The sequence below is a fragment of the Vigna angularis genome, chromosome 3 (assembly GCF_016808095.1).
Source record: "Vigna angularis cultivar LongXiaoDou No.4 chromosome 3, ASM1680809v1, whole genome shotgun sequence".
Classification (NCBI taxonomy): Eukaryota; Viridiplantae; Streptophyta; class Magnoliopsida; order Fabales; family Fabaceae; genus Vigna; species Vigna angularis.
Window position 1 is genome coordinate 2,378,095 of NC_068972.1, and position 27,850 is coordinate 2,405,944.

Here is a 27,850-nt window from a genome sequence, read left to right on the forward strand (position 1 = left end):
AATGCCTAGCTAGCCCTCTTATTAGGCAGTGTCTTCTTTCTCCTTTATAACCATTTCAGGTGTGGTGGGGGAACCTCTCACTTTGTGGACAACAGGCCATATCTCAAACTATTCTTTCTTTTTGCCATTTCACATACATCCTGCTCCAAATCAAGAGGCACACCTTAATTACATTCAACAACGTTAATTACCTCAATCACCACCTAAACATCTGCTTAATTCAACCTCTTGTTAACGCTAGCTACTTTTTTTTTATGTGTACATATGTGTTTGGTGCGATGTTTAGATTCTCAGAACTGTTTCAACTTTTAAAAAAATACATATGTATATGTATGAGTAAACTCCACAGCAGTTATCAATAGCCCCACCACCACCGTTTAAAAAGTTAATTAAATGCTTCTGGGTATTAATTTGCAAAACATGTAAGCTAGCTCACTACTTAACTGTCTTATTAACGAATCACTTAGAGACTAAGAGGTTGGATTGAAAGAAATGAACCTAAAGAGAACAGAGAATATAATGATGAAAACATAAAGAAATTTGAAATCCATTTGTTCACTTTCTTCATGCACATCTATTGAAAAGGACTATGTATATGTAATCTATGAGATATAGCAACTTTCAAAGAATAAAACAATAAGTGGGGGTCGAGTCTATCCCAACTTAGATTGCAAAAAACCCTAATGATAGATACTGATAGCAACCCTTCGTGGATGCAAGTCTAAGTCCCCTGGATAGAATTTTACACCCAGAAGGAGGCATTGAGCTATTGTGGACCATACACGACCTGTTCTCAAACATCCCCCTCTTTAAGCACAATAACCACGCTAAAATGTCTACGTACGCTATGCCTTGTCTTGCTTTCTTTCTGGTATAAATGTCATCTTTCATTCTTAGGGCAACCTTTAATGCTCAAAGATTTGTACTATACATTTGATTGCCATCCTTTGTTGGTAAACATTTTCTTTTCGAATATTACTTAATCATTTTTTTCAATGCATTTGACTGAAATTATTTGAATATTTTTGAACCCTTTGTTGCCAGTTCTAGCTAGGGCAAAAATAAAAGCAAAAATAACAACAACTAGAGGCAGAAGCACCATATAATTATACAATAACCACTACAAAACTCATTTTCTTTCTATCTATCTTTCTTATCGTATAATTCATTTTTATATTCATTTTTTCTCATACTTTGATATACAAATTGTTATATATATATATATATATATATATATATATATATATATATATATATATATATATATTAATATCATTTCCCGGTGTATAAGGAATAATTAATACAAAAGCAACATGTTTCTGAATCACATATCTAGCCCTTCCTAATTGCGTCTGTCATTTCCCAAGTCTCAACCGAACCAGACGAAGCTAGCTAGCATTTTGCAAAAACCTGATTTAAGCCCCCCACTACCACACTCACGCTCTCCTTTTAAAGTCACGAGACCCACTGTCCCATTGTTCATTCAATTTTTTGTGTGGGGGGAGATAAAGAGAGAGAAAGAGAGTGGCAGAGGAACTGATAGAGAACTTTCAAAGCTCTTTATCTTTTACCATCACTCAACTAGCCTCTATATTGCAGTCTCAAACTGAAAGTCTAACATATTTTGTAAAAAGCTTTAGTTTTATCCCCTCATCTGAAAGAAAGAGTGTTTGCCTCACATCGTTTTTTTTTCTCCTTTCTCTCTTTCTGTCTCTCTCTCTCTCTGTCGGTACCATGTAGGTCTTCTCCCGCTACTATACCTTCACACCCTTTTCTGATTCAGTATCTTCTCCTCTTTCTCCTTCTTCTCTAACCCTTTAACTTTCTCTCTCTCTCTCTCTCTCTCTCTCTCTCTTATGGCTTTGTTGTTTCTTTACAGGAGACCAGAAGGAAACCCGTTAGATCTTAACAATTTGCCTGATGAGTACTCTAGAGATGGCAAACAAGTTCTCGAAGACCATACCTCTTCACCGGGTAACTTGATCACCATACCTATACTATCACATACACGCTAAAACATCAGAGGAACATATTTTTTCTCTCTACTTTCCGAATTCTGTTTCAATATCACTCACCGTGGGAAGAAGGATTTCGCTTTTCACAGGAAACAAATTTTAACACTGCTGTGATTTGTTACCCACCACTTGGGTATATTCTTTGACTATGAAACAGTGCTCATCAAACTTTCTTTTTTTATTTGATTCTTGGTTTTTGTCGTTGTACGCTTCCTTATTCTTTTTCCTGCTATTCTTCTTTGATGGTAAACATCATGCAATCTGGAAAAGTAAAAAAAGAAGAAAATGAAATAAAGGGCAGTAATAGTAGTAGTTCGTCAGCAAAACTAAAAATACTTGTTTTTTCTGTGGGCGGTTAATTAATTAATTAATTAAATTTATGTGATGGATTTGGGTAATCGAGAATGGGCTTAAAGGGAAAGAAGGGTGTCATGGAAGTTGCTTTAATTGGATGGTTATGGTTGCAGGTTGCAGGAAAAAGAAAAGCGGCGGGAAGGATGGAAAAGACGAGTGTGGGAAGGTCTACGAGTGTAGATTTTGTTCCCTTAAGTTCTGCAAGTCTCAGGCTCTTGGGGGACACATGAACCGCCACCGCCAAGGCTAGTACCACCTATACTATTACCATTATTAACACTTTTCTTTTCTTTTTATTTTCTTCCTCTTTACTTTATCCTCTTTCATTCCACTCTTTAAACCAAACCATTCACTCAACCAAGTCTCTACTGCCCGTTAATGATTTGCTCATCAAAGGTTGTCATTTCAATCACAAAAAGTTGAGTTGTTTTGTTGGATCGCTGAAATTCTAGAGGGTTCTTTTTGTTTTTTCTTCCTTTTAATTCTTTGCTCTTATTTATTTATTTATCATTATTATTACTTGTTTTATGATTTTATTGGGCAGAGAGGGAAACGGAGACACTAAACCAGGCTCGACAACTGGTCTTTCGCAGTGATCATACCCTTACTGCACAAGGTGCACCTCACTTAGGGTATGTATACATGCACCATTACTCGTTTTTTTTTTCCTTCTTACATTTTATCATTTGCTGTTTTTGTCAAATATTTGTATTTTGTTTTCTAGTTCTTTGTTGTCTTTCAATTTTGAAGAAGAAGCAAGGTAGCATGCAGACATAATATTAGGGTACAGAACAGTGTTTGATATTGATAAAATTTACTTTGTGGTAATATTTAGATGCTGCCAACCGATAGGAACGGGTGGTTATCACCCATCGGGAGATCCATCGGCACCTCTGAGATTTCCGAGGTACTTCTCAGGTTCATCCTCAACTCACATGCCGCCAGCAGCACCGGCACCAGTAGCACCACAGCCATACCTGTATGCCTCACCTACAAGGCCAGTGTCTTTTGGGTCATCACACTTCCCTCATCAGCATGCGGTGAATGATTACTATGTGGGTCATGTGATGAGTGGGAGTCACGGACATTATGTGGGAGGAGGAGGAGGAGAGAGCACAAGTAGTTACACATGCATTGGTGCACCGGTGGGACAAGGCGGTGGGTTTGGCAGTGGTGGTGGTGGTGGTAAGGACGGGTCACTGCCACTGCATAATAATCAGGAGGAAGGGTTGAGTTGGGGAAGGGGGTATCCGGCTGGAGCACAGCATCGTTTGGATCCTCCGTCAGCGATCAATCGGTTTCAAGATGGTTTCTAATGAGATTCTTTCTGTGAAGGGTAGTGTTTTTGGTTTGTGTTATGTGGTATCATAAAGACACGCAATCCAGAGAGAGAGACATTACAAGCTGACACATGGGGTCACTAAGGTAGCTAAGCTAGGAATGAGAGAGAGAAAGAGAGGTGGTTTTGGTTTATCTACAGTAACCAGGGACAGCTTTTGAGCTCATGGACACCCTCAGCTACTTTGGCTTGGAGTTGTGGGGGTTAATGGCTGGGATTTCTTCTCTACATCGTCTTTTGTATTGGTACCTAGCTAGCTGGGACAACCAGTTAGATATGAACTGAAACTTTCAAAACCCCTTTTTGCATTTCTCACTCATTCACTTCCTTTTGCATGCCAAATTACAAACACTTCCCTTCTAATGCTTTTCCCTCATTATACTATATTATATAATACTAATATTTATCTATTTATTAGTACTTATACTTATATATATTTTGTTCTCTGTGTTTAATTTTGTGACAGTTTATTTACCATTTCAAAATTAATTCTCAAAAGTCCCGTCACTCTCTCACTCTTTCTATCCGAACCAAAATTGGGATCTTCTAGTTTCTTGAAATGTTTATAGTCTCAGTGTCACACCATGCTTGCACAATTAGGGTAATAAGGCAGAGAGGTTTTGGACTCCTCTTGCCAATAACCATCTTGCTGAATGCTCCTTGAATAGGATATTCAAACGATCAAACCTGTCAAATATAAAATTTCTTATTAAAGAAAAGTTTTATCTTCCTCCCAATTTTAACCATATAGTATATTGTAAATAATTTTGTACAAGTTTAAAATACATATTATTTATTGCAGCAGACAGTGAATGCAACTATATTTAATTTGTTTGGTACATACCGAACAAAACTACTACCCAAGGAATAAAAACACTCTTGTTTGTCAGCTCCAAGAGCTTCTACCAAATGCATCAGCTTATATATATATATATATATATATATATATATATATATATATATATATATATATATATATATATATATATATATATATATATATATATATATATATACACACATACATATATACCCCCTTTATCAATCTCATCATCGTTATTGAAACAGTGAAACACGTGCAAATAAATAAAAACACATTAGCCTTTTTTTTATAGGTTGTGTTCCTCTACGCATAGGATTTAATTATACGAAAAGTATCCTCCAAAAATATTATTTATCTTTTTATTACTTCTACATTGTCTTCTAGATTTTCACTTTGTTATGTAATTAATAATTTAAATTAATTAATTCGTTTTTTATTCAAGGTGTATTAATTCCTTTACTTCATGTACAATAGAACGCACTTATTTGTGACTCAAGTCATAAGATTTTTCTTTTGCTGAAAAAATTTCGTAACTTAACTAAGATAGGGAAATTAATGAACTTGAATTTTTCGTTGACCTTTTTATATTGTCTTTTAGTTATACTTTCAAAATACAGTCATTTTGATATATTATTTTTTGTAATATATTTAAAATATCAATGTTATTGTATTTTGAATATAGATAAAAAAACATAATAGAAAATTTGAGTTATGACATGTATATTAAAGAGTTTTTAATATATTTTAAAATACCAATCATTGTATTTTGAAAATAATAAGACCAAAGATTTAATGAAAAAATGGACTTGAGAATTAGTACCTATTAACATCTCATATTTGACTCAGAAAATCAAAGCATATAAAATTAGTAGTTACTTTTGAGGAGAATGATAAATTTGTTTTCACCAATATAATTAGAGAATACTGTTGGGGTTTTTTTTTTCACAAAAATTTATTTTTTTTATAGCAATATAATTTTTGTTATAGAAATATATTGGGATATAAACTCCTGATATTTATACTAAAAAAATATTAAATAACAATTAATTTTAAATTTTAAAATTAATTAATCATTACCTACTAATTTATAAATTAAAATTTATTAGTATCCAAAATAGTCTTTATTATAAAAAATAATTATAATAAATTAGGTAATTACAGTTTAAATTGATTTCTAATATTAGTTATTAATGTTTTAGTTACTAAAAAATTAGTATCTAAATTAGTTAGAGACTAATTTAGTTTTTATTGGATAAAGATTATAATAAGAGGAGCTAATTTTTGTTAAATAGTTTATAAAGGAAAGGTTATTGTTTGACAGGGTTCGTGTGATTGACCGTGACAATAGCAACATTGCTGATGCGGCAAGAATTTCGTTGCATGGGATTATGGCAAATGATACATTGGAAATCATAGATGAAAGTAGTGTGAGAGCATGGTTGCGGTGAAAGTTCTACAAAGGTTAATGTTATGAATGTTAAGGTTATGCGTCAAATTCTCTTATGTAGTTATAAGAAATTAACTTTATCAAAGTTGAAACTGAGTTTAATAAATTCAATATTTCCAAATCACAAATAACTTGATTTATTTTCAACCATTGAAAAAGCAATTATCAAACTGTGAGATGTTCAACTAGGTCGTGTAATATGTATCTAATATCTTGGAAGCAACAAATTCACTTTACTATTTTGTGGAGTTATAATATTTTAATAGGATCGTTAATGTTGGGTATGCTTCTGTTTGTTAGATTTTTGGTTATTATATGATTAATTTGTAAATCCGAAAAAGACATGAAAAGATGGTTGTGTGTTTTAAATGAATATAAATAAAAATTGTGATTTTATTGATATAATTTTGTGGAGGTGAGTGAATGGGACCGGAAGAAAATTAAAGCAAAAGTGTATGTAACCCCTCTTGTACTTGAGTCGGTCAGACTAGTTACTTCTGCCTGATCCAAAAGTAATTATCACACTGAGTTTCAATCTTGACCAGATCATTGAGGTTTGGGTCTGAGGGTCACAAATAATTAAAAAGTGTTTAGCAGTTTGGTTTGTGCATGTTGAGAGGCATTAATTAATGGAAGTTGGAAGTAGGAGTAGCATAATAGGTAGTTAGCTAGGTTTAGCTAATAACCTTTATATGCCTACACTACAGTGAGGTGGCTCTATTAGATATAGCTAGGTAGCTGATGAAGTGATTAGATAGAACCCAAAGATTACTGTGAGACATTTCAGGCTGCCTAAGCTGCATAGGGTTCAATTGTAGACCAAATCCATTTTTGGGCAAGCCATGGGCATGCATGAATTTGGGAACAGATATTAGGGTTTCAGGTGTGCTTAAAAGTGCAAAAACCCTGGAGGTTGTATTGGATTTGATAATAGTAGGTATTAGGTATTAATTAGGTAGGTACTTAGGAGCAAAAGGACAAAAAGATAGAGACAAATTAATTGAGTCTGGTATTGGTGTTTGTGTTGGTGATGATGCATAGCCAAAGAGATGAGAAGAAGGAAGCTATAGAAAAAGAGCCAAGTTAGCATGGGATGATAACATGTGATCCATGTTGAGATGTGATTCATTAATAAGGTAGGTTTGTTGAAAGCAGAGTATGTAGCCATGCAACATGTCGCGCCACCACTTGGCATTCAACTCAGGTATATGTTACTTTGTTAATTAATGGAGAAACAGCTTGGGCCCATTCCCCATATGTTTTACGATTACCTTTAAGCACAAGAGAAACATCAACAGTGTCTAAGACCACTGATTGACATCTCATTCTCAAATGCTTTTTTTCGACATATTTTGCTTTTTCCCTAGTACTTCCCTTCGTGGGGTCAACCTCTAATTATAACACCACCCTTCCTCTTCACCACAAATCTCTGCAGATCACTAATTATCATAACGTACACCTTGAAAGAGAAACAACAAACCACACCAGAGCTATGTTATTTCTTATTCAAACTTACTCTTTCGTAAAGGAGATATTAGATTAATTTAATCATAAAATTGGAAGAAAGAGTAAAAACAATATTATAGGTTAAACTTTTTCACTGATATTTAAAAACTATAAAATTGATTTGACAGGTTTAGAAAAAAAGATAACAAATATATATCTAAATGTTGACTCTCAAAGCAAATTTCTAAAATTCAGGTTAACTTTCTTAATTTAACAGAACTTATTTTTTATTGTTTCAAATTCAATAGAAACACAAGGTTGAAGACAAAATCAATCTTTCTAGCCAATGAACAAACAAACAATCTGTTTTTTTTTTACCAAACCTGTAGGTTATACAAGATAAAATCAACTTCGCCATTTTTCTCTCTTTATGAAATGTAAAACACTAAATTATCAATACATCATTCATATTCAACTCCACAAAATCAGCTTATAAAATAAGATTTGCATCTCACTTATATATATATATATTATAATTTGGTCTTTTCTCTCGTTGATGTGAGACTTCCAACACACTCCGTTCACGTCGAGATATAGACATCTCGAATGTGAGAGTAGAAATAATGGGTGGTCTGGCCCGATAACGGGTGGAACAAAATGTCCACATAGATCTCGCTAGGAAAGACTCTAACCTTGACTCTGATACGACTTCCACCAAGAAACACCAAAATCACTTTATACTTTTTATTTGTCTAGTGTTTAAGAAAAAAAAAGTTTTCCTTTAAAATTATCCTAGTATAATTGTTTTTCTTATTTTGTGTTATTGTTTTTCTTCTTAAAATTTCAAAGAGAGAACTTTACCGAGAGTAAAAAACATAGTAAATCAGAATCTCTATATTAAAAAGTATCTCAAATGCTACCAATGCTAGGAGAAGTGAAACAAATAAAGATTATTGACACACGAGGAATGAGGAAATTATTTTCTATAAAAAATATATAGAAAATTATGAAATATTTGTATGTGTTTTTTAGAAATGTGTTTTGAGAAAGAGATGAATATGCACTACTAGAAAATTACTATAAAATAATTTTTAATTAAAATAATTTATAGATTGTCTCTAAATTAATTACTAATATTAGTTATCAAAATTGGAAAAATTGTCTCTAAAAGTAACTTTTGATTTTTATGTAAAATACTCAAATTCAATAGAAATAAGATTATTAGTTAACAACCTTACACTATATTAATAACATAGTAGTATATTATTATCTCCTTAGATCCTTTACAATTTGCCTTCCACATACCTCATACATTTTTGTCCGTAACTAACCCTGCTAAACTAATTATTACCAACCATTTATAAAAATAAGAAAAAATGGTTAGTAATATATAAGTTTAACTCTAAATTAAATAATAAAAAAGAAAACTATAACTTATTGTTTCAAGGATAATGATAATAAGAGATATTACGAATTAGTTTAATTTCCAACATTAGAAGCCTCTTCACGATATAAATGACCTCAAGTAAAACGTTCCACATGTCAAAATAAACCTACGCACTAAGACACCAACAGGAATTTGCATGTAATTGAAATAAATATATTGAACCAGTTTGACAGTTTAGAAACCCGTGCAGACAAAGTTCAAGTAAGGATTTTTTTTTAAAAGAAAAATATGCAAAAAAGAAAAAAGATTTAGAGAGACACTATAACTGTTCTACCCGTATATAAAACATAGAAAATAAAGGAACAAAAAGAACAAATACTAAGGAATTAACAGTATATATATTTATGATTTAGAAACATAAATACTTAGAAGTCAATGAAACTACCAACTGACAAGCCAACAAATAAATAATCTCCAATTAGCTCCTTGGAAGTAAGGATATCCACATCCTAAACTTTAAGAAAGTTGTGAGATATCTTTTTCCCTCTCAATTATTCAACTCCACTTTTTAAAAATTAGACTATAAATAATTCTTAGGGAATATGAGAAATAAAAATCAGGTCGAATATTTCTATAAATAGATCAACAGATAATCACATAAATAAATTTAACATCATATTCAGCTCAAAAAGTTTAAGCACTAATTTGTTAAAATAGAAAAAAAATAGTAGAGGAAAAAGAAAATGGAAGGAAATAAAATGTCGGTATGTCTAGTTGTACACAATTAATGAGGAAATAAATTTCAGTGAAACGGTAATTTTATTTTCTATTAACTTTTTCTTATGTATTTAATTATTTCTCTTAAATTAAATATTCTTATTTGCGCTTTTTTTTTTCTATTATACTTTCCAATTTCTTTTCTTGTTATAATATTTGCTCTATGATATTAAGTTTGTAGATATAATTTTATTTATTTATTGAGTTTATGCATCATCATCACTCCCATATTATTTAACACACTCATTTCTGTACCCATATGTATTTGTCTCATGCTTCCAAACTTTGGAACTTTGTATGAAAGTTTGAGGTCAAATGTTTTTCTATTATAAGAAAATAAGTCACATAAGTTTATTGAAGTTTATTACCCTTGCATCTCAACATTTACTTTTCTATGTAGTAACAAAAAGTAGATCGGTTCTTAAATTTTAGTTTTTATTTTTTGAAAATCCATTTGAAATGAGAACCATAAGTCGAATTAAACTTTTCTAATAAACTCGTAAAAATTTGCCAAATTTCCATCTAAACATATATATAGTAAGTTGTGGTGTTAAATTGAAATTGACTTGTGTAATAATTGAGGTCAATAATTGAAGTGATTTGAAGAATGAAATAAATGTATTAATTTAATTTAAAAGAGGGTTTGGAAAACCCAGAAAAGCACAAACAAGAATGGAAAAGGAAAAATGGGAAGTCGTACACTATAAATACAGGCTTTGGCTCACAAGTCACTGAGTCTCTCCGGGTCCCCCTACTTTTTCATCTGAGTACTTTTGTTTTTGCACAAACAAACAGTACACTGATAAAAGACATTATCAAATTGCCATACTCATAATCTATAGTCTTTGACAAAAGATATTCACACACTGATAAAAGACAGTACTAGAGATCAAATTTTTTCTTTGATGCTGAAACACTGATCCCCAGTAAAACTACCTTCGTTCTACCACATTCCCTTTTCAACAGAGAATCCAAACATCTTTTCTTCATAGTTATCACCCACATTCTCTATATTTTATGTGCCTTTACCAGAAACCTACCATAGTATATACATCTATATGCATTCCTCCGTTACATAAATTCTTATATATCTTGCTTTTCCTTTTCATCTCTCAATCACCTTTATTTATTTCTCCCCCTGTAATGATCCTAGTCAGTCTAATGTACTCCTCAAACTTTAATGCCTCTCGGGATCAGAGTGAGAGAGAGAAGACCATTAATGTGCTGTGGATCTTGGTGATATATAGGGCCAGAACTACACTAAAAAAGTTGCATGTTATGCTGCTAAATACTGAAACGGCGTGAGAAAGACAGTATTGCAGGCCCATATATCTTACCTGCAGAAAAGAAAACAAGAGAGAAGACTTTTAACGAATGTATTTTCGTATTCATTAAAGTTTTAAAAATTACAAGTAAGTGTAACTAATCCTATATTTTTACCATAATTTGTAATACATTCATGCTGTGATTCTTAATAATTTTTTGAAATTTATTAATATCAGAAACATTGTGTATAAATATCCTTAACTGTATTCAAAGGAATATAATGGAAAAAGAAAAGAAAAAGAACAGCCGCAGGAAAAGTTGATGAACATAAACCCGCTTGACTCAGATTTACCGACTGACCGTACATTGCATAAATGAGAGAATGTTTAAAGATGCTGAATGGCTTTAGTGTGAATTAATTCGTATCCTAGTTCTTCATCTTCTTCGATACTTGAATGATATTTCTCCATCTTTAGAAAGAAGAGGAAACTGCACTCTCCTTTTAGTTGTTTCCAATTAATGATCAGAAGTTGTGGATAATTAAAAATCATGAAGATGCTTGCTTTGTAAGCCCCACCCAACAGCCCCACCCCAAATAATAATAATAACGCAGATCCATATCCCTTTTATAGCAGCTTTGACAGTAATTTTTTCTGTCCCTAACACCATGCTTTCTCTCGTTGTGTCTTAATTATCTCCTTCGTTAATGTTGCTCTAACTAGTCCTTGTCTCCGCTCATGACAAAAGAAACAAAAACTTTTTATTTAATCTCCCAAAGCATTTTTTGTTTATTTCTAATCTCTAGGGTATTCATTCTACCAGGCCAAACTTCAACTCACTTCGTTCCATCCAGTTCGTTTTAAACCTTCTCGGTTACGCTTTCAAGTTGTTGTTCGCATTATTAAATCACTCAAAATTTGTCTCATTTTAGAGGATTTTAGGTTTTTAATTTCAACCAATTCTTTTAAGAAGAATCCTTTCGAATCACACAGAACTGAGAAGTCCCTCACACACAGTTGTCAGTTTTAGTTTTGGGACTGAGATTCTGGTTTTGGGATAGAAAAATTGGTTAAACTAGTAATATTCACTAAATTAGAGTTTTTTTTTTACACTCAAAGAACGACCGAGGCATTTCTTACGAGGGAAATCTTAAATTCACTGGTACCTTGGATACCTAGTGTACGATAGAGTGGTGCTATATACATAGCTGCTTTGAACATCACTTGGCAACCTATATAAAAGTGTTATTGCATGTCTACAAAAAAGCCAAAAATTTATATCATATATAGGCCATGGAAAAACTTAGTTCATTATTGCTAAAGGTAAATACCGAAGATGTTAAAGAAAATATTGGAAAGTTCATTACAGAAACTCAATTCAGGTTCCTTCAGCATTTAGCTGAGATGGGTGCACTAGGAAATGAAACCGATACTGAGGGTTACCGGTTGTTTCTGAAATCTGCTCGATCTACATTTTTCCTTTAATTGTTTACCATTAATTTCACCAACGCTGTTAAAATGCCTACATCCTTACTTGTATAGAACCTTCATTAGGTTAATATGCGATTCCCTAAAGCATCGATGACACAGGTGACTTCATACTAAGGAGAAGGTCTCTATTTGCTAGCAGCGCGTGTGCCCTTTGGTGACCAAAAACTATAGTTCAGACTAAGTGTATTACGAGATGGTGTAGTGTGTTTGGGATACTACTTTCTCGAGGTGTTTAGCTTTTGTTTGAATGGAATGAATTTGGATTTTCATTGCCTCTAATAATAATTTAACTTCACAAAATTACCTTTTAAAGTAAGATTTGATCCACTTATATTTTATAAATTAATTTTATTTTTAGTCTCTAAATTTAATTTAACTTCACAAAATTAACTTTTGAATTTAAATACTATAAATTGACGTGAGATTTCTAATAACTTTAGTTTAATTATAATAAAATTGTATCGTATTAACACGATTTTTTTATTGTTAAAATCATATTACACTGACACAATTTACTTTTAAGTTATAATTTATTTAAAACTATGCACGGGATTTGAATGTTAAATTATCCTATATATAGATTTAAAAAAGACATATTTTTCTTACATGGGACACTAACTAAGTAGAACTTAGAATCTGTTACATAATATTATCAAAACTAAAATTTCGTCCATTAGATTGATTACAGTGACTTCATATCAATATTATATTGCGTAAAACAATTTGAAAATTTATGTATTTGGCAAAAGATCGTCACTTTCCTTAACGAGTTTGTTAATATATATATTCTTCCTGTAATGAGATAAGAATAATTCGTCTCTGTAGATCTTCCCGTATGTCGAACGTTTCTCCACTCCGGGCTCTCGTTACCATTCCGTGTATGGGGTGATATGTAGAACACATTCCGACACTCAAGTCAGAATTTTTTTTCTGTAGGCCTTTAGGAATTCAATAGTGAGTTTACCTCGACATTAAACCCTGTTTATAGATTTTAGAAGAATCTGACCAATTAATTTACCTCTTAATTGTCATTAATGCAAACCTTAACTACTTAACAGTAGCCGTTGTGACATTAATTGCGTTTTAACTCTGTTTAACAATTGTCGGAACCGAGCGATCATGAGATGCTTTCTGACACATCAACCACTCGGTCCTTTTCATCCAGTTTGTCACCGTAGTCGATCGGTCAACTATAAACCCAATAGCAACAATATATATATATATATATATATATATATATATATATATATATATATATATATATATAAGTATGCAAACCGTAAAACTGTAAAAAACTAAAATGTTATCGATCAAAGTGCCACTTTATTATTGTTACTAAATCTTACGAGACGTTCTTTTCATATCTTGGAAAATTTCATCACCCTCCACAGCAAACACAACTATCAGAGGGCATGGTATGAACTACTGATAGAATACTATAGCACAATGTCAAACTTCTGATAATATTGCGTCGATCCAATGCATCTTATAATTAGTTAAAAAAAAAGTTAAACCATTTTCTCTCCATCTCTCTGTCTAAACCAATAACTGAAAGGAACTATCACTGGGGTATATATGTTTTTTCAATTATGCTTCATTGACGAAAAAACACAACTTATAACTATCATGAAAGGATAATTATATTTGGTGTTACATTTTAAAATAAGAGATATTTCACTACATATGCCATTAACCTCCAGTTTCTTGGAGGAACAGAGAGTGCCTTTTTTTACCTCTTCAAGATGAAAATACATAACTTTTTTTAACCAACGTACACTTGATTACACATATTTGATAACCAATAACCAATATGTAATACTCAATCTCCATCATTTTAAAACTATACTAAGACAATATTTTCTTCATCAATTAGTCAAAACTAGCTTATAATAATTTGTATGTTTATATAATTTCATAACCAAAAATGCCATTTACTAATAGACATAATTTAAATGTGAAAGCTGAAATATTTTTATCGGACAAAATTTATATCAATCGAAGTCTTTATTATATATCACTATTTATTTTGTAGTGTAATGGGAACTATATGTTATGTCTTATAAGATAAATTTAAATGAAATTATTTTGTCTTTTTTCACTGTAACAAAATATGTTACGAAAAGAATTGCAGTGGAACTTTTGTTAATCCATCAAATTCTATATTTCTAGAGAGAAAAGAGATGTCACTCTTGTCAAGTAATAATAAAAAGATAAATTCTTTTAATGGTTTCTATTATATAAAAAACGAATGGGAAGCAACACTTTACTATAATTGTCGAAAAAAAAAGTTTCATTATGCTTTAAATCTAACTCAATCTCGCAAAATCGATTGTAAGATCAGATTTGTACCTACTTATATATTTTAAATTAATCTTATCTCTAGTCGAAGTAGGATTTCCAAGAACTTCGAACAATCATATATTAGTTAAGATATAAATTACCTAGCTGCATAAAACTTTAAATATTGTTTAAAAAAAATATTATTACTGCATATGCCACTGTATAAAAATTTTGTCGTTTTAACAGTACCTGCAACAACATGTATTATTAAGTTGTCGGTGCTAATCAGGATAATACAGAGATCAGGTTTTACTATATTTTTGGGTTGATTCCCACATTGAATATAATTACAGGAAAGATGAAAGTGGTGTGTGAGTGAAGTAATATATATAGAATTGTGTTATGGTTTTTGAGGAGAGTGTGTTAAATCTGAAGAGGAGAATATTTAATAATGTGGCGAATAAAGAAAATGAAAGAAGAAGATTGTGTAGTGTGTTTGTGATTGAACATTGAAAGGCAATGACACTTGGCAAATGTTGTAGGAATGGAAGGTTGGGCCGGGCAAGCAAAGATGGATGGCACAGAACAGTGTGTCTGTCTGAGAAGAGAAGACACTTTCCATTGCATTGATGTTCATGCAGGCAATAATAGTGTATAGCAGAGTTCCAATGGTGGACGCATGCAGATGCAGCACATCACAGCACGTATATATGTACGTACCTCGCAAAATTGCAAGGGTGGACCATAATGGTATGGAACCAACTTTCCCAAAACAGAAAAAGGAGAGCCAAGAAGCCCTACGCATGATCCTTTTTCCCTTGCTTATATCACGGAGTTTCACTGCATGAACACACTCACTCATCACAACACTGTCTTCAGTTGTCGGAAGGCCAAGAAGATAAAAACATGCAGACACAGGCATGCATGCAATGCGAGTAACTCATAAATGACTCAACCTCTATACCCTGGGGCCTCTCTCTGTCTTTCCATTGCATTGCATTGCATATTTCATCTCATCATCAACACTCTGAACCTTACTTCTCTCTCTCATATCATATCATATCATCTGGTCCAACCATTGTACTACATTTTACCACACTACGACTATCACTATTACTATGACTATGACTACGTTTTCCAACTGTTCAGTCTTATTCCACTCAGCTTGCCCCACTCCAATCTAGCATCATTGTTTTATCTATCTCCCGTTCAAACCATCTTATTTATTCATCTTACTAACACTACTTCTGCTTCTTGGAATTGCTATAATTCAACAAATCAGGGTTTAATTCTTCACAACAAAATTAGGGTACGCATTTCTATGCTGTAGAGAACTGACGTGCATTTCTATTCACGCCTCTTCAAATTAGGGTATACAATTCTCTGTATCAACTGTTCAGTAATTTTAAGAAAGGAGTGCATTTTGGGAATTCAATGCTATATGTATTCACTATGTCTGTGTTTGTATGGCGTTTTTGATAAATTAAGTGATGGTATATCACCATTTTTCTTTTAACACTGATGCGTGAATTAAGGTTAACTGGGAATCAACAAACCAAACTGATTTAAGAATATTAAATTGAGAGCTTAAAATCTAAAAGAGAATATGAAAATCGATTTCCCTTTGTCCCCCTGTTGAATCATCATGTCGTTAACCGGTATATATACCTCCATCTCTTAAATAACATAATATATTTGAATATTATGATAAAAAAATGTGATTGAGAAAAAAAAAATCTCTAAGGTGGTCATCAAACACCTTAAATATTAATAAAGTTTGGCTGAAATGACATATAAACCTTAAAAAAAGTCTAGTTAGATTCGGAACTACTTCTAAAACGATAATTCAAAATGGTGACAGTTTTGTTTATTCCAACAAATTTTAGGTGCATAAAATAAACCATGGAAGAGTAAAACTAGAATTCAGTTGAAAGTTCAAAGCAACAATTTTTTTCTTTTGTGCAAAACCATAAGATATGTATATACACGTACATATGTTGAATGCAGTGCACAGAGACAAAGTTTTATGCTGCCCCACTGTATATCTGTCAGTTCTCATTGGTATAGTTCAGTTTGATTTGTTTTTTGAAATATGGTTCTCTCTTTTCAATGCAAGTCCAGATGTCTTATTATTTATTCTCATTTGGGGTAAAATATTAAATAAGTATTTGTTTGATAGTTTTTATCATATTTATTTACAAAATTTAAATATATACACATAAACAATAATTATTCACTTAAAGAAATGCAATAAAGAAAAGTTATTGTTAGAAGTTTATTTTTTAATAAGATAGTAGAATTATGTGTTTAAATTTGTTTTAACCTGATTTATTGTTTGTTGAATTTATCTTAAGGGTTGTTTATGTAAAGTTGTGTTAAACTTAAATTTCACTTATATCAAAATAATTTATTAAAATAAATTAATTGTGTATGGTATTAGAGTAATGTGTTTAGGTTGATCTTTACAAGATTTATTGTTTGTTAAACCTATCTAAACCGTTTTGTAAGATTGTATTAGATTTAAAATTTAATTTGATCAAAATAATATTTTAAAATATGAAAGTGTCATATATTATTATTAAAAAACAATTGTGATGGTAGAAATATCTATAAAATAGGGAAAATTCTTACACAAAAATATTAATGATAAAATCCATACATGACAGAAAATGATATTGTCTGAAAAAACAGATAACATAGAATATTTGTGATAAAATATTTCAATTTGGTAGTGATAGTAATGTTGTAAAACAATCCGGTTTAAACTGTGTAAAGTCACTTCAAGTGATAAGTACTTCAATGAAGCATAGTCTCATTCAAAGTAAGACAAGAACATCTTCCTAAAGGATAAAACACACTTTTAGAGAGCATATGAATGCTTTTGTTTAAATGTTATTTGTGTCACTCTCTTAGCTGACAATAGTTAGTAGCTTACAACGTGTTTTAAGGGAGATGAGAAAAAATCATCAACTGGAGAAAAAAAAAACACTGCAACAAAAAACAACTAATCATTGAAAGCGACCTATTCTTTTATGTTAAGTGTAAATTTTTTCATTGATTTAAGGAAGGGGTGACGAATCTTCATGATTCAATTTATGCTTGTTTAATTTGTAAACTTTATATATATATATATATATATATATATATATATATATATATATATATATATATATATATATATATATATATATATATATATATATATATATATATATATATATATATATATATATATACACACCAAAGTACATGTAACCAACATCTTTACATAATAATATTTTAGAAGATGTTAGTAATAACATGGTTATTGAAGAAAAAAAATTCAAAACACAATTTCACCACATATGTTGTGTTAATCTATATTTCAAACCTACTATCATCTTGTAGAACCTAGTCAATTTAATTTCTTTTATTTAAGTTGATTTTGGAAAAGAACCTAGTCAATTTAATTTCTTTTATTTAAGTTGATTTTGGAAGAAGTGAGGACAACTTAAAGGCTGTAGGTTTGACTATCTCATAGTCATTGTTGAAATAAGATCTAGCTTAGGAACCTATCATCATTTTTGTGTTACTGTACTAGTGGCAATATTAGGTTACTTTGTAAAGAAATGAGTAAAACAATATACTTTCATGTATTCACTCTAGCTCTCTTCAAAGGATACTATAGCTCTTGTGAAAATTTATAAGAAAATGAGTATGATCTTGGTACCTAATGTTAGACAAATTTGTTGAACAAATTTGTTGAATAGGTAGGAGATGAACTAAGTTTTTCTATTTTTGAAGAGTACAACACTCCAAATACCTTATCATTAATATATTCATTTATTTCTTGATAAAAAAAACATCTTCATCTCCATTCTCATATTCAATGAGTAATTTTTTTTTCATTCACACATGAGAATGGGTACAATAGTATTAAGGCATGTATCAAGTCTCTTTATTGCTCCACATATACACTAAATACTATTTTTACAAAAATAAAAATAAAAAAACATTATATTATTAAGTATTCAAATGGTAAACCTTTTTTTCAATATCAAATATTAAGAATTTAATTATAGTTATATGAATATGAAATAACAATTGAATTAATGTAGAAAAATTATAAAGAAGAGTAAAATATCAAATGTAGTTATAAAATAAAAAATAAAGGAAAAGTAAATATAATTTTTTTATATTATCTAATAAATTAAATTTATTTTAATACTTTGAAAAGGAACGATTGTTAGAACGAAAAAAAAAAACTAGTAGAAAGCCAAATACATATATCCGACTTAGATTCATCATAATAATTGCACAAATTTGAACCGAAATGGTCTTATCCATCATAAAATTGTATTTCTGGTCTTATGTCAAATTATTAACTTTTTCTTTAATGAAATTTACATTTTATTTATGATTACCACTTTTGAAATATTAATTTATTGTTTAAATACATTTCATTAATCCTTATTAAAAACTATAATGTTGAGTTCATTCATTCTTCCTTTTGTACATAGTATTAAAATTCCGTTTTGCATAAAAGATATACTATTAATTACCATCCATAAAACTTTTAAGAATTTATAAAAATATGTAGTCATACATTCACTAGATGAAATCTATGAAACAAAGTCACATGGTCATTTTTTTAATATGTTCAATTCACCCAGTTAATTAAATAATTTATTATGGTAAGCAAAGGCTTATTCTTTTTAATATGTATTATTACTTTTTATTTTATTTTATGTGACTTATAATTTGTATAACTTAATTTGTATATAGTTTTAATTTGTAATAATATATAACTATAAAACCATTGTAATAATAAAAGATAATTAAAATAATTAAATGCCTATATTTCTGTTACTTTTTTATTATTATTATCTTTTAGAAACTATTTCTTCTCTTATCACTCTCATGAATATGAGTTTTACATTGTGATATTAAAATATTATTAAAAATAAAATAGAAAAATGATTTGTATAATAAAACCTTATATATATATATATACTAATGATTATATTATATATACAATAAAATCATAAAATATAAAATAAAATAAGATTATTATTTCCGCAATATATATACGTGTATTTAAATTAACCCGAACTCCCCTCAAACGATTTGAACAGAACAGAACCAGCCATGCCTAATTGCACAATCCCGAAAATATTGCATGATCTGATTGTACGACTCCACCAAGATATACATTACACTGTCATCGTACAGTTACATTATTTGTTTATTTAGGTCTGATTGCTCAAGGTTACTTGCACGTCATTCCTTTTTTTTATCAAAGTATGATGTATGAAAACAATAAAAAGTGTGCGAAAACAAGTATCAGCTGCATGTTGCTGCATAAATCCAGATGACTCTATGTTCTATTTTTTTTTTCAAAACCTGCTGTAATTCTTGTACTTATTACTTCAAAACTATATATAGCACAGTGATCATTATTTTCTATGTTCAAACAAAATGAAAAATACAATCTGTAACTAACAACGTTAATTATGGATGAATAGGAAAGATGCAAAGCAATAATGATTCAAATAGCAGAATGACACATGCTGCATATTGAAAATGTTTTGTTTAGGTAATGATAGTTTAATTAAAGGTTATATTTGAATGTGTAATTTGACTAGGCATGGTCTAAAAGAGAAAACAAAAGGTTGTCAAGGAATTGCATGCAGAAAAATGCTCAAGACAAAAGAATGGAACAAGAGGCAGATCTAAAACCGAACAATCGAAAAATGTGAACTGTTAAACGAAATTAAAGAGGAAAAGGACTCTTCAACTCATCAGAAAAATTAATGTGGGTTCTTTCTTTAGGTGAAGTGTACACATCGCCTGGTTCAGTTGAATTTTCTCCCTCCTCATTCTCAGCCTCACACCTATGGATAGATAATACCATGCATGCAGTCTCTGATCTATTGAGAGTTCTAACACCTTCAACTTCCTTCTTTCTTTTCATTCAAAATTTGATTTTTAATTTTTAGCAGTGATAAACAGATACTTTTTCTACAATCAGAATATCAGGGTGTGATGCAGAATTAATATAGCATTAGATTGAAGTTGTCATAGCCAGACAATACGGTTAATAGTTAAGAAGATGAAAAGAGAGATTAAGCATATGAGTGAAAAGCATAAAGGGACCACGGATGAATAGAATGTGTTTGGGGTTGGGAGGCCCCTTCTTGGTAGCAGCAAGAGGAAGGTGAGTGAAGAGATAGCATCCCCACCAACTCCACCAAATTTTCTTTACTATTGGGTCTTCTTCACTTATGTCCTTATTATTTTTCTCCCTGCAAACCTACGTTACATCTTTGTCACACACAAACACGAACTTTCTCTCTCTTTCTGATCAAAATGTACGGTGAGTGTGGCTCTCACAGAACTGTTTGCTGAAGTTTCATGCATAGGTACTGTGTGTCTTTTGTGACTCAGACTAGAAGAATGGAGTTGCATGAGAGAGGGGTGGGGTTGAGAAGTGTGATTATGCACTCAGTGATACAATAGAAAACTAAAAATCTATTGTCTGAGAAAAATCTCTAGCTACAAAAAAGAAGTGAAGAAGGGTGGTGAGAAGTGACAAATGGGATGATGTGGATGTAATAGCGTGTAAAGGGATAGAGCTATAAGGGTCGTATGTGAAACCTAGAGGCATTAGGGTTCAGCCTGAGGGTTCACTCTTTAGTCTGCTTCTGTGTGTGGTCACTACTCACCTAGCTCAGTAGTGTTTGGGAGTGCCAACAAGAATGTTTTGGTTCTTCTGACTCACTTGGTGTGTAGCCCTGCCACCACCTCTTTTGGTGCCCTTATAACCAATTATTCTTTTCTCTCTTACTTTTCTATTAACAATTTCATTTATTATCTTTTCCTACACTTCCCTACTTTGGATATCAAATCTCTATGCTAAGTACAAGCTTAATGTAATATCTATTTATCTGTTAGGATTGTTAGAATTTAACAGGGATGTCGGTGTAATTTTATTTTTTCGATCATCTAATCACAAAGTATTGTTAATAGTATTTTAAAAAATAATTACTGTAAAAGTTATCAAGATATATGTTTTTTCATAACAGTATAAACAATTTTACATTTTTATAGACTTCTTACTATGTTTTCAGTTGTGTTCTGTTTAAAAGCCTCTCCGGGAAACTTTAGAAATTCAATTTCTAAAAGAGACAAGAATTTTTGTGAATTTGATGTTTGGTTTTTCAAATTTCATTCACACCAAGCATAAAAAAGCCTACTTTATTCAGTTCCACTTTACTATTGGGCTAGTGATCCCCCAATAAGACAATAGAAAAGCTAACCCATAACCCGCAGACTATGACTAAAACAAGTGAATTTCTTTTTAGACCTCATACTTTCCTTTTACCACCCCTATGAAAAATGCTCACTTTGCTCTTCTAATCTATAAAAAAAATGACTCTCAAACAGAAATAGTGGAATGTAGAAGTTTTTTTAACTTTTAGATTGTACAATCTAGAACTCAATTTTTACTTTTAACTAATACAATGCAAAAATCACTTTTTACTTTTAGATTGTATAATTTAAAAGTCCATTTTTGTTTTCAAATTACATAATTTAAAAATCATTTTATTTGAAAAAAAAAATTCAAATTGTACAATCAAAAGGCTATTTCTTTAAATAAAAAAAAACCCTCTGAATTGTGTAATTTGTGAGTGTCTTTTGGACAATTCACAAGTCATTTTTTGCATAAAAAATTCTAAATTAACACAGTCCGAAAGTCATTATTGAAAAATAAAAGGACTTCCACTAAAATACAGTGTGATATGTTGACATCTTTTAAGTTAAGAAAGTGAGAGGTAGAAAATGTATAACCAAAAAAAGACAACTGGAAGAATGGCGACAAAAAAAGGACCGTGGTGGTGACAACATAGAAGGAGAGGACAGAGACCAAGGGCATTTTTGCTTTTAACACATCCCATGAACCTGCAGGTAGAAATATATAGGTACAAGAAGAAATACACTTGAAACAAAAATACACAAAAGTGATGAAAAACCTGATCAAAAAGCCCAAAACTTAAACTGGACTAGATAGAAAAAAAAAATTATTAATCTAACTTAAAAATAATTTGAACTTGCCTACTTAACCTGCTATTCAACTTAACCATACATCAGCTCATTTTTTAAAATAAAAGTTACATTTCTAAATTTTTTAAAAAATAATGTTACTTTATTAAAACATATACATTTTATATAATTAATATATTAAACTAATTCTTTATAAAAACTAAAACCGATTTCATTACAGTGACTTTATTTTAAAAGTTAAATAATTTATCTTTAAAATTTTAATTTAAAATTATTTTTATATTAATTTAAGTGAACCCAAATAGCCCACCATAAGACCAGCTGGAATTAAAAATTACACAAAGACTGGAATATAACCCGGACTACTCATTTTAGCCCACACATCTTCAAATAATAACTTATGATAACCAGATAACCAGCGGTTATAAAAAAATCAATCCTGTCAAATATAATCGCACGTGAAGGTCTCATCACACTTGCACATGTTGGGTTGGGTTGAAAAGGCCACAACACCTAACAAGTATCACAACTACAAAAAGTTTATCCCATCCCTGCAATAAAACATGTCTGAGATGATAAGTATGTATAACAATTTTGAAAATGAACACAATTATTCGCTGTAGCAAGAATAAGGGCAGATTTAGAAAAGTTCGCACCCTTCAGTATTTCGTTAAGTTACAATGATACACATATACGAAATTAAGAATATACAATGCATACCGCACAATTCTTATTACTTGAAACAAGCGTATGAAGCTGTCACCTCCGCAATAAAGAACATCACTTTCTCCTTTCGCATTTAGTTCCTAACGTTTCTTTTCCGTTATTACGATCACTGAAGATTTATTTACCTTCCAGCTTCAATGATGCAAAACTACTCTGGACTAGTGCAGCAGCAGCACGAGCAGCTGCTGATGCACGATCTGCAGAAGCAATGGCAGCACGCGCCTTCTCCAGTACATCAGAAGATTGAAATCTTGTCTCACTTTGGGCATCTCCAGCGGGAACATCATTATTTTTGTGGGACTGTTCAATTTCATTAATATTCAATGCAGAATTATTGTTAGAAAGGCTGGGAGCTTCAAGTTGTTTATATTCTTGTTTATCATGCACAGACTTGTTAGAAGGTTCCTTAGTACGAGATGGTGGATTATTAGAACCATTTCTGCTGGGCGTATGAGAAAGCGTAACTCCAGCACTAACTTGCTTTGCTCCTCCCTAAGGTAACACGAGAAAATCATGATAAAAATCAAGAAAAGATGAATAAATTCCGGAGACCACAGTAAAGAAGTAGGCAACAAAGTATAATGACTTCAAAAATCTTGGAATATTAGTTCACAACACTTAGTTTAAATCTATAAATAATACGTAGGTCAGTGAATTCAAGATTTGGATTTCCCTTGTCTGGAAACAGGCTTCTAAATGTCAAGTTCTAAGATAAACGTGTACATTTGAGTTGTATACAACTCAAAGGAACTCTAAGGCGCTGTAGACCCACATTGATTGATGACAGAGTTAAGCGGTGAGAATCATTTCACTAAATAACTGAAATTATGACTACCACTGATAATAAATGGACCCTCCCTGAAAACAATTTTAGTCCTGTATCATGTCTATGAGAAGGAAATCACCAAACTCACCATTAAACAAGCTACACTTGAAAAGTCCAGGAAACTGGAATAAAATAGACACATTAATATTTGAAAAATTGATGAAAAACAGATAACCTCGAGATCTCCTGCATTCACGGAATATCTCACTTATAAACCTGCCCACTTGGTCCTTGTTGCTGTTCTTTACATAGTCCCCAGCCCATATAAAAGGTGATGGTTGTGTTAGACAATCGACAAACAACCTAAACTATCTGACATATACAGAAGATGTGAGGAGATTTAAGACAAATACTCTCAATAGCTAGAGTCACTTTCCCATGCTCATAGTAGAACAATCACACGAAGACCAAAGTACCCTGAGATTAGGATTAAATTCTCAGTAATTTCTGGGGTCAGTGTCAGCGATAAATATGGTAGTAAACCATTATAGTTACACAAGTGAGAGCTCATTAGTTATATAGATGCTATCTATTGTCAATGACATGTCATGAATCTAGTAGTAGATAATATTTTTAATGTAAAAGAATGAAGGAAGAAACAAGCATCTACTGATAAAATTACCAGAAGATCTTCATGATTTTTCCGAAATTCAGCCTCAGTTTTAGAAGAATCCCATGCTATATTGTATTCTTCAGCAATCTCCCTCAAGACCTTGAGTTTTACCTCTCCAGATGGAGCAGTAACTGAAAGCTTTTCAATGATCTGAAAAAACCATATCAGATGAACAGCTGGACTAATGATATTATGCAATTGTTTAGAAGCTGTAACAGTTTGCTACTCAGAAGCTGCAATTAGAGATATATCACCGTGCGGTTTACGCCTGAATCAGGACGAAGTTCTGATGCTGCAGAGACAAATTCTTTCCCATATTTAGTGGTAAACAAGTTCTTGATGTGCAATAAGTCTGGTACATCAGAACATCTAGGAGCAGCAAAAATTATACTTGCAATGGCTTCTCGCAATTCCGAGGGGCATTCCCTATCATGTGGAGAAGGAAGGCTTCAAGTTTGACTAAAAATATTTTGCTTTAAATTGTATAAGGCGCAACTGTTAGTAAACTCAATTCAGTTATGAAAATGAATAGTCTCTGTTCTGAAAGTGATTTCGTACATGATTTATTTATTTAGTTGCTAATAAGTAACATGTCTCATTTCAAGGTTCAGAAATATTAAAGTGCCACATATTTCAGTATGCACAGGGTCAATATACTAACACAACACATACAAATATAAAAAAAGTTATCAAGTATAGGTAAAGTACACTATTCCTCCCTAATGTTATGTAAAAAACAATTTTGCTAAACCAAGTTTAAAACCATACATTGTACCCTATTTAAGTTCAGAAACAAGGTCATTGAATCACAATTTATATTGCAAATTGTTATGCTAATTTTTTAATCATGATTCATAAATTGTGCAAGTGAAGAGAGTATATTCACAAAAGTCACTGAAAGCACCAGTGCGGAGAGTACATTATACAGTTTTTAGCCCCATGAAAAGCAAGAGACCAAGAAGGACATTGGAGAAAATGGTCAGCATGGATCTCATGGTAAACAATATTATAAAAGATTTATTTAAAACAAACAGAATGGCATTTTGTAATCTAAGTAGCCAATCTCACCTAGAGAAATCTGTTTTTGTTGTTATTTATTTGATCGATTCATAAATTGTATGAAATTGTAAAGTTTGGTGACATAACAAAAAATAACTTGAAATACATCACTTAAATAATGGGCAGTGCTAAATCCAATAATTTTAAACTAGAAAGGGACCTAAAGTCCCACACAACAGAATCACGAGATATAGCAGAGTGTTTGAAACCTATATTTAACAAGACTTTAAACAGTAAGGGAACAGCCAAATACCATAGATAATGAGTGAGTGACAATGCGGAACCCCTGTTTTAGAAGAATGAAACTAAAACATCAGATTAATAAAAAAGGATGTGTTTAGTAGTACTCCTTTAGTTTCTTTTCTTTTGTATTGGTGATATGGAATTGCATTGATTCATCCATGTATCGTAATTTATAATATTCTTAGTCATCCCCAGCTTCATCTCTTTACGCCAGTAGCCAAATCATATCAAAGTCATACCAATTGTGATTCAAATTGCAAATCATAAGATTCTAATACTATGTTCAAAAATATATATATTACCCCCCTTGAAGATTCAAAAACGATGAAATCACAAATACTTGGGTTTCAACTGACAATAGAGGCCATCTAATATATTTTTCACTGTTACATTCACCAAAAAACTACCAATAGTGTACACAGACTTTCCCTGTTTCTGATTTCTAATGTATCGAGAAAAGCATATCACTGGTAAAGTTTAGTGAAGCAGAAAGATTCAGAAAGATTGATCAATTTCACATTTGTGAAAAATAGCATGGAAATCACAATCTGATTTGCACGAGTACTAAAGTTCAGGTCCGTTAACCATGGAGAAAATACACAGCATGACAGTATGCGATGTGCCAATAAGTACTCTAATGACCCGAGGACTTACCTCTGGTTCTCAATTATAGGTACACGCGCAAGAACAAATTCACAGAACAACTCCAAGATTTCATATGCAGCCCATATATTTTGTTCTCGTATAATATGCTCCACCTATTTAAATCAGCACATTTTACAAAGGCATGTCACAACACAGGGAGAAAAGATTCAGACAGAAACTAACAACTATTAACCAACCCTTCAAGGATTACCCGGATTCTAGCAATTGCCTCTTGGCCAGCCTGCAAGAATTGGCTTATCTCCTTGCACATTTGTTTCAGTTGCACATCTCTTTTGTTCTGTAGCAGCTTAATGCGTGAAATTGCGAGGTTCAGGCATGTTTTGCTACAAGATGAAAAAACAACGAAAAGCCAAATGGTCACTGGTGTACTTCGTAATAGATAGATAGTTCAGTGAACAACCTATAGAACATTCATTAAAATCCAAAGTGCAAAGCAACCTTTTGAACAATCACAATCACACCAAGGACAGACATAGACACGATACATCAACCAAGGATCCGTGCCCTTATCTGAATAGGTCCCTTTCCCCAACAACCCAATATCTGGCTATACACATTGGATATACCTCAATATCTTACAATACATGTTTCAAGAAAGTAAATAAACCCTAAGGAGTCAAAACTGAAATTGAATTTGACACAAAAATATCATTTCAATTACAATTTGAGCAAGCTTATGAAAAAAGAAGAAAAAATTGCAAAACTAGTTTGAGGAAAGTAAAATCCAGTCACATAGAAAATCCCAAAACCTAAATCATGTAGCTTTATGAGAATCAGAAAAGTGAAATCATATAAACAATCGGAAATCACCATCGAGTTCCCAAAACGCCTCTGTTAAAAAGCTGGTTAAGAAGTGACATGGTGCCTGTTTCTTAGATACCACTGCCCGTGGTAGGGTGAGACCAATGGAAACAACAAATGTCTCTGCCCTTCAAATATATTTCTTTTCTCATCCATCCTATTACTGCATTGGTTTTTTCACATTTTTTTTAAAGGTTGAAATGCAATAATCACTGGCCTATACATCCTGTGTAATATATTGTATTCTGT

At 31.6% G+C, this 27,850-nt stretch overlaps 2 protein-coding genes across 3 annotated transcripts; one reads left to right on the plus strand and one right to left on the minus strand.

The window, feature by feature from the left end:
• The first annotated feature begins 1,367 nt into the window (after positions 1 to 1,367).
• On the plus strand, positions 1,368 to 4,068 carry LOC108325610 (zinc finger protein JAGGED). The gene is made up of 5 exons (XM_017558704.2): positions 1,368 to 1,736; positions 1,880 to 1,974; positions 2,483 to 2,614; positions 2,914 to 3,001; positions 3,205 to 4,068. Coding segments are annotated over exons 1-5 (798 nt in total). The 5' UTR covers positions 1,368 to 1,734; the 3' UTR covers positions 3,686 to 4,068.
• A 19,167-nt stretch (positions 4,069 to 23,235) lies between these two features.
• On the minus strand, positions 23,236 to 27,765 carry LOC108326531 (uncharacterized). Of its 2 annotated transcripts, XM_052874822.1 has the most exons (7): positions 27,611 to 27,765; positions 26,991 to 27,123; positions 26,789 to 26,892; positions 26,145 to 26,177; positions 25,087 to 25,258; positions 24,842 to 24,982; positions 23,236 to 23,885 (listed from the first exon to the last, which is right to left on the minus strand). In XM_052874822.1, exons 1-7 carry the CDS (start codon positions 27,658 to 27,660, stop codon positions 23,511 to 23,513), a joined length of 1,008 nt encoding a protein of 335 aa, XP_052730782.1. In that variant the 5' UTR covers positions 27,661 to 27,765; the 3' UTR covers positions 23,236 to 23,510. The 2 variants fall into 2 exon arrangements, with proteins under 2 accessions (XP_052730782.1, XP_017415580.1); XM_017560091.2 differs by lacking the exon at positions 26,145 to 26,177.
• Between the last annotated feature and the right edge of the window lie 85 nt (positions 27,766 to 27,850).

Excerpts from the sequence above, each read along its gene's own strand:
- LOC108325610 (XM_017558704.2), top strand. Across the intron at positions 2,615-2,913 it reads CATGAACCGCCACCGCCAAG|AGAGGGAAACGGAGACACTA; the intron begins GCTAGTACCACC and ends TTTATTGGGCAG. Across the intron at positions 3,002-3,204 it reads CAAGGTGCACCTCACTTAGG|ATGCTGCCAACCGATAGGAA; the intron begins GTATGTATACAT and ends GGTAATATTTAG.
- LOC108326531 (XM_052874822.1), bottom strand. The coding sequence starts at position 27,660 with ATGTCACTTCTTAACCAGCTTTTTAACAGAGGCGTTTTGGGAACTCGA. Across the intron at positions 27,124-27,610 it reads GGCGTTTTGGGAACTCGATG|CAAAACATGCCTGAACCTCG; the intron begins GTGATTTCCGAT and ends TTCATCTTGTAG. Across the intron at positions 26,893-26,990 it reads AGGCAATTGCTAGAATCCGG|GTGGAGCATATTATACGAGA; the intron begins GTAATCCTTGAA and ends TGATTTAAATAG.